The sequence below is a fragment of the Poecilia formosa genome, unplaced genomic scaffold, assembly GCF_000485575.1.
Source record: "Poecilia formosa unplaced genomic scaffold, Poecilia_formosa-5.1.2 Scaffold732, whole genome shotgun sequence".
In the NCBI taxonomy this organism is placed as follows: Eukaryota; Metazoa; Chordata; class Actinopteri; order Cyprinodontiformes; family Poeciliidae; genus Poecilia; species Poecilia formosa.
Window position 1 is genome coordinate 47,062 of NW_006800671.1, and position 8,180 is coordinate 55,241.

Sequence of the window (8,180 nt, forward strand, 5' to 3'; positions counted from 1 at the left end):
ATGTTTTTGTATATGTCCATACCTAATATCTGGCATTTCAGTCTCATCTCCACAGGCTCAGTGATGCAGGTCATGAGGGAATCTTTTCTCTCTAATATGTGTTCATCCATGGCTGAAGATGCGTGTTTCCTGGAGAACAGATATACATGACTTGTATAAAAATGAGAACCCACTCCAGAGCCTGTTAATGTTCCAGCATTACTGTACTGTGGTGACAAGTAAGTCAATCCTAATACTGGAAATTTCAAACAGAACCTACAAAGTTACGTTAAACTAGTCCTGCTTCCTACAGCAGAGGGCAGTTGCACTCCCTGAAGCCCTTGAGAGAGGTGGGTATATCATTAGGATTCTGAGCCCGCAGAAGCAAGGGGACGGCCAAAGCATGGATCTCTGAGTTTGTTTTATGTCCCTTTGGAATGAATAAATTCATTTTGAATTTGATTTCACTGCCGAGATAAGTAAAGAGAAATAGCTTACAATGTGTCAGATTTCAGTCAAAATGTTCTTAATTTCTCCTCAAAATGTTTTAACAAATTTCAATAAACTTTAATGGCTTTCATGTAGACATTTGAGTGTAGCTCAAAAACACACCTTCACAATAAAGTTTAATGGTTTAATGGAAGGACAGAAATAGCTCCCTGAATAGGGCAACTCACTTAGTAACCTGAGAGTGCATGTTCAAGTCCTGGTTGAAACCAGATGTTTTATTTTATTTACATTTCCTTTGGGATCAAAGTATTTCTGAATTTGAATTAACTGCCAATATGAGTATGTTTCTTCGTTGTAAAAGATTGTAAGACATTAATTGTAATTGTGATTGTCATAAGCTGAACATTTCAGATCTTTTATTTTCAGTATAGTTAAGCATTATCTGACTTCAGCTACAAATAATTCCAACTATCAATGAAGCCACTGTATCCATGTAATGTACTGTTTATTCAATATGATCAGCTAACCAGTTTATATAGATTGATGGCTTAACCTGGGTACCAATATAAAGAAGTTAAATGGTTTATTTCAACTTGGATTTCCAAGTGGATAAAGTCAGACGAAGCTTAACTACACTGAGTAAAAAGCATGTCAAAAGTTGTTGAGCTCAAGACAATTTTCACACTTCGGTGTTATATGAAGTAAGTATATTTACTCATACTGGCAGTGAAATGGGTAGAAAGGAGTGGATGGCTTTTGATTGTGAGTAAAGAGTCATGCCTTCTTTCCATCCATCCATTCATCCATCCATTTTCTGTACAGCCTTGTCTGGGGTTTGAAGGGGTGCTGGTGCCTATCTCCAGCAAACGTTTCGGATGAGAGGATTTCCCTTGACCGACAAAGATGACTTCCTATTGGATTTCTTCCCCTTTGTACTTTCAAGTAAAAAAATTGCAAAGCTGTGCTCCCAACTGGCCTGGGGATGCAGGCCTGGATTATTTTAGGTTATACGAGTATCTAAAAAAAAAAAAAAACTTCAATTTTTTTTTTTTAGGTGAGACACAATCAAGTACCTGGACCTTAAGTGCTTAATTAATCTAAACACACTTTAATCTCAAATAAAGCACAGTTTCTGTCATTTTTTTTTGGCTCTAGTGGCCTTTATTTGATAGTTAATTGACAGGAAAGTGGGCAATGAGAGAAGGGGGAAGACATGCAGCAAAGGTTGCCAAGGCCGGGAATCAAACCTGCGACTTGAGGACTAAGGCCTCCAAATGTGGGTTGTGCTTAACCCCTGCGCCACCACAGCACACCCTCAGTTTCTGTCAATTTTAACATGTCCAGATAATATGCATTTGGCAAATAGAATTTCTACACTATGGTGGGAAAATGTTTCTCAACTTTTCAAAAATGTAATTTCCTCTCCAAAGGGTCTGCCTCCTGCGTTGTCGCCGCCCGCCGGACCCGCCACAATGGTCCGCCTCCTTCGTCGCCTCCCACCAGACAGTTTGCGGCAATCCCCGCGCTGACCTTTTCTTTCTCTTTGTGTAAGTGAGTTTGTTCTAAAGTTGAAGGACTGTTAGACACTGTTCAGGTTTGTCACCGCTCTCAACCTGGAGTGTCGGCCAGAACACCACTCAGGCCAGGATTCAGCTCAGGACCAGATGTTAGGATGAGGTGCACCAGAAGTTTAATGAAGACACGAGGCAGGATCCTTTAACTGCTCTGTATTCCAAACTGTATCACAGATATTGATCCAATGAAGATGGATGGGCATAAATGTGTCTACATGAAGGTGTGTGTGTGGTTTCTCATCAATGACACACACTCTTAAGGAGAACACATATCTTGTGGTCTTTCCCACGTGTTAGCACAGTGGCTCGGTTACCCAAACTTCCCCACCAGATACCAGCAACGTTGGCTACGGCAAGGTGTTGACGTCATCACTGCCTTAACTACGGTATGCCTTTAGGGACAAACGTAACGCTGAACAGAAAACACATAATACAAAGAGTAATACTCAAACTTAAACTATATATAAGGGTCTTTTGAACACTTTGTGTTTCCTTTTGGACTCTTGCCCTCTGTCTAGAGCCACTCTGCCCTCCTTCATTGGGTTGGTTTTCATTTTGGACTTTCTAAGGGAGTCTAGCAGCCGCACTGTGAGGAGAGAGTTGCGAGGGAGGGGTTGGTAGGTGCTATTAGGATTTGGTTTTTTGTGTATGTTCCTTGTAAATTGAGTCTCTGTGTTATGTTTTGCCTTTAATTGTCTCCAGCTGTCCTTTGTTATACTGATTACTCCTCTATGCATTTAATCCCACTTGTGTCTGTGTTTCCCCATCGGGTCCTTGTCATGTCGTCACCCTGCCTTTGTTCCATTTGTGTATTGTTCCCACTTGCTACCAGTGTCTGAGCTCCTTGCCTTTACTCACCTGTGCTGCCTGGACTTTTGTACTCTTTGTTTGGTGTTCTTCATTAAACCATCATTTACTCAGCAACCTGGGTCCACTGCGTCTCACCCTCAAACCAACAACCAATTCATGACAATAACATTAAAAATGAGTAGCAAGTTTTGTTATTTGGTGTTTTCAGAATTTTAGCTCAAACTAGCACAATAATTCTATGAAAAGATAAAGAGGTGTTAAAGGAGAGGGAAACTGACATATAATGTAGTCATCTTACTTGGCCACATGATGGTGCAAAACCCACCTTATCTGGGCTAGCAGCAGTATAGAATCTCAATCAGTGTGCTTCTCTTTTGTATTTAGATAAACTTCAATAAACTTTAAACTCTTTAATCCAAATTTACATGACATTTACATGTCTGGCTAACCACCACAAATTCAAAATGAAGACTTTTTCCCTATGACTTAAATGAATGTAGTTCTACACCTCCAGGCGGCCCTATGCCAGGGGTGGGGAATCCTGGTCCTGGAGGGCCGGTGTCCTGCAACTCTTAGATGTCTCCCTGGTCCAACACACCTGAATCCAAACAGCTGAATCACCTCCTCAGTGCAGTCAGGTTCTCCAGAGTCCTGCTAACAACCTCGTTATCTGACTCAGGTGTGTTGAAGTAGAGACATCTAAAAGTTGCAGAAGACCGGCCCTTGAGGCCTGGAGTTGCCCACCCCTGCCCTATGCAGTTTCCTTAGTATTTTTATTATTTTTTTCCTCATTTTCTTTCTCCCTCTGGTTGAGTAAAGGGCTCTTTGCACCTACGGCACTGACGTCACATCCGCATGAGCGAAATGCGGCTTTCTTGCTTCCGCTTTGAGCTACCATGACAGCTAGGAAAGACAAAGTCATTTTTCACAAGCAAAAAAGTAATACTATGAACATTGTTGTCTTCCAAATATAATAGGCTTTTAAGTTTTCATGGATTTCCAAACGATCCTGAATTAAAAGGATCCAGGATAAGTTGAACATGTTGGCCCAAGTATGTTGCAATTTTCCTATTACCTAAAAAAATTCCTGTTTGTGATACGCCAAAACTCATAATTACTTCAAAAATGTACATCTTTTGTTATATTTTTCACCCATGGAGGTGAAAAATATAATGGGCATCACCGAAGGGTTGATGACGCATAATGGTCCATTCTGTACTGGAGTCTACAGAGTAAATACAGAAGGCTGACTTTACCCAAGTGGTTGTTTATCATATTGCGTTTGACTGGTGTAATTTTAAATAATGCCACACTGTGTCACTATCGGCTGTGATAAAAAAACAATATTGAGGTGAATCTGGGTAATTTCACACATGAAAGAAAGGAGAGCGCATTGCGAGAGCCGAAGTAGAACACAGCTTCCGAAGGACCTAATCTGTACCCTGGACATTTCTCCACAACACTCAATTGTACCAGCAAAACTAATGAAGGCTCTAACAGGTCATTGTTACCTTAACGAGCTAAAAATAAATGCCGTGCTGCCGCTCAGACAGAGCTGGACGCTGTTTGAGATGCTAACAGGAGCTTGCGTTACTGACATCACCGATCCGACCGGATCTATGGAGGTCCGGTGTCGGTGGTAATAATGTCGTTGAGGCTGTTGCCACCACACCGGACTCTACACAGCACAGCTGATGCCGAACCGGACACAGCGCTGCAGACACTGGGAGAAACATCAAAGACAAGATATTACTATGCATGCTAATTACCTAGAACACCAGTACTGAATATGAAACCACTACCAACACAAATTACGTTTGGACCCTAAACTGCTGTTGCCTAACTGGACACAGAGCTACAGAAGTACTTACTGGATCACATAGTCCGACCAGAGGTACATGTCATTCACTGTTTCATTTACGAATCTGAAGGCAGCAGCAAAACACCAGCTCCTATGGCCAACTCTATCCTCTTCCTCTGTTTGGTCCTCCTCCTCATCATCACGTCTTCTGATTTCTACATTCCGATCGATTTCAATGTGCTCCAGTTCAAATTACAAAGGCTTAATAATGTTACTCATCACTGTTTTGGAGGAGCCAGGCAGTTGGACTATTACAAGTCATTTACCCAGAATGCATTGCAGTGTGGACAACATAGTAACATTCCTGTGAAAATATTTAATTAAAATTTATAAAAACTAAATAACCTATTACTGTATTTTTTTACATACAAGATAAATATTTCCCAAATAAGGTCTATTTTTATAACTAGTCGTGGTTCCCTTTAAGAAGACGGTGGCTTGTAAATATTCGTCGCTACCAGTTAAAGCTAACGCCACACAGCAAAGTTTGCAGCCTTCACTTCGGATCAGATTCTTCAACCTAAAACTACCGGGCGAGACGGATGATAAATAAAAGAGCCATCCCTATGTTATTTCCATGGAACCACTTCTGCATTCAGCCTGAAAGAGCGAGTGTATGTGAACGAGGCAGCAGACCAGACCCAGATCCCCGAGCAACTGACCTGCCTGTATACACTGCTGTAAACACCATCCTATCTGAGCTCTTCACAAGAAGCATGGAAAAGTAATAAAACATAATAACACAGAGACCTTAAGGAACATGGCCATATTTTTCTAAAAGCAACAACTTTGAACCTGAAGAGTCAGCTGAACTAGAACTGTGACAATTGCTGGGTTTCAGTCACATGACCAGGATGACGCACAAAATTCAGATGGAGGGCCAGAAAGGGATTTCCCCAGTTCAAAACAAAGCAAAATGGATCACAATGAGTAGCTAATGCCCTTAATAGGCTGAAACAAATGAGGCATCTCGAAAAAATATGCATATATTTAGGATATGATCTGTATTATCTCAGTAAAAAAGACTTCTCTTATAATCTTGAGGATTTACCTGGCATCGAACTATCTGGTGAGACAGAATTCATATTATACGACAATGAGCCAGAAAAAAGTTTTCAAAAGCCTGAAGAATCCCATCATTTAGTTTCAGGTTGGGACAAGCATTTATGATCAAAAGAAGCATTAAATGGCTGTCACTTATTTATGCCAGGTGAGTAGCGAGTTGTGCTATTTTAAGTAATTAATCTATGACAACGATGCTATTGCTAACAACGAACTAACCCATGTCATTTCTATGACCTTGGATCGCCTGTTAAATTAATTCAGCTTCTGTAAACCCAAATTCATGCTGGAATTGTATGTTAATCCAGCGTCCTACAACCGTACTACAACCGTAGGACGCTGGATCCAATGTAGGTCAACCACTGGTGATGTACAAAGGCTCTCATGTTTGTGTCTGGCCACGAATATAGTTCTTGTCCAGACACGAACCATGTAGGGGAATAGTCACAGCTCACTGTGAATGTATGACTCTGTAAGGTAGGGTAGGTTATATTTAATTTATTTAACTTTTTTTTTTTTTTTTTTTAGAATTAAAGTCCCACTGAACAAACATTATATTTTCTGTCTGTGACTCGGCACTGAATTAACTGCTAACTACATTAGCACTCTGAGATCAACCACGCTAGGTGTAAAAATAATTATATATATATATATATAATCTAACCTATGATAATATAGGTTAGATAAATATATCTTGTATATCTGAAAATACAAGTTAAACATAAAGATCTAAAATTTTTATTATTTTGTCAAGAATCAACAAGTGGGACACAATCGTGAGGTGGAACGAAATTTATTGGATATTTTAAACTCTTTTAACAAATAAGTGGGGCGTGTAATATTATTCGGCCCCTTTACTTTCAGTGCAGCAAAGTCACTCCAGAAGTTCAGTGAGGATCTCTGTATGATATTCACAAATAAACATATCCAGGTGTTGGAATGGCCAAGTCAAAGTCCAGACCTGAATCCAATTGAGAATCTGTGGAAAGAGCTGAAAACTGCTGTTCCCTAACCCTCTCCATCCAACCTCACTGAGCTCCAGCTGTTTTGCAAGGAAGAATGGGCAAGAATTTCAGTCTCTCCATGTGCAAAACTGATAGAGACAAAACCAAGCGACTGGCAGCTGTAATCACAGCAAAAGATACTGTTACAGAGTATTAACGCAAGGGGGCTGAATAATATTGCACGCCCCACTTTGCAATTTTTTATTTGTTAAAGTTTAAAATATCCAACAAATTTTGATCCACCCTCACAATTGTGATCCACTTGTTGTTGATTCTTCACAAGATAATACAAATTATAGATCTTTATGTTTGAAGCAGCAAAAGGTTAAAAAGTTCAAGGGGGCACTGTATATTTATATATATATTAGCTAAATAGGAAAAGTTAAACGCATACTTTCTATCTATTATAGCTGACTCTAACTTCATAATATGAAAAGAGAAAAGGAAATAAAAAATATTTTCAAAAGTGCACTTCATAATTCCAGTTCAAATTTGTGAGATAAAGGAATTGGCAGTCGTTGCAAACAACAACATATAAATCAAAATCAAACTTACAAATTTGATTGATCAATGTAGCTACAGACTGGATCTTTGGAACCAGACTTCATTGTTGCACCAGCATGGAATACAAAATTAACAAAACAATCAGTGAATGGAACTGACCTGAGCAACTGATAGTCGAGTTAGTAGCTAGTGCTAACTCGCGGCGCATAGCCTGTAGCATCAGAAATAACTCTACTTAAATATGATATTGACTCACCGTCGAGTGAGTGAATTGTTTGAGGAGGTTGATGCAATGTTAACTGTTCAGAAATTGCAATGGGAAGCTTTACCAGTTAACCGGACCACAACCTGGTGAGCACTAAAGCGGGAGGGAAATAACATTAGTGCCGCTATTGGTAGGGTTAGGGTCATGTAAAGTCGAATCAGATTTGGAGGTTTCAGGTTGTTTTACGGAAACAAGCCAAGTGAGTAGCAGCAATAGGGAAAAACCTGGAAAAAACGATGAGGGTCCTGGAATTTAAAGGGAAGGTGGTTTGGCCATGGCGGTCATGTGGTTTACATGTTCTACCCCCCCTTCCCCATGTACGTCCCATAAATGCATAACAAGGTGTCCAGCTTACTTGTTGGGGCTTTGGATCGATTTACAGCATTAATTGTTACCTTGGGCTAGTAAAATGCCATTCTCAATAGACTGGACCAAGCTGTTTTTCCCAGAACATGGAAGCTGACGTGCAAAGAGCCCATTTGAAAGACATGATCATTTTATTTTTGATAAATTTTTTTTGGCATTTTTGAAAGTGCACTTTAAATTAACTTGAGATGATTCTGAATTACATTTTTGTTCAATTATATTTAAACTATTAAGTATAATTTAAATTCTTCATTATGAAGAATTTATTTAAAAAAAATCTTAATATTGAGCATTTTCCAATATAT

At 39.6% G+C, this 8,180-nt stretch overlaps 1 protein-coding gene across 4 annotated transcripts in view; it reads right to left on the bottom strand.

The window, feature by feature from the left end:
• The window catches only part of LOC103131243 (receptor-type tyrosine-protein phosphatase F-like), a 103,796-nt gene that overhangs the window by 34,109 nt on the left and 61,507 nt on the right, over positions 1-8,180 (bottom strand). For all 4 annotated transcript variants that reach the window (XM_016666509.1, XM_016666510.1, XM_016666508.1 and 1 more), the window contains one exon: positions 23-129. In XM_016666509.1, coding sequence (XP_016521995.1) covers positions 23-129 — 107 coding nt within the window. The remainder of the gene's footprint in view (positions 1-22; positions 130-8,180) is intronic.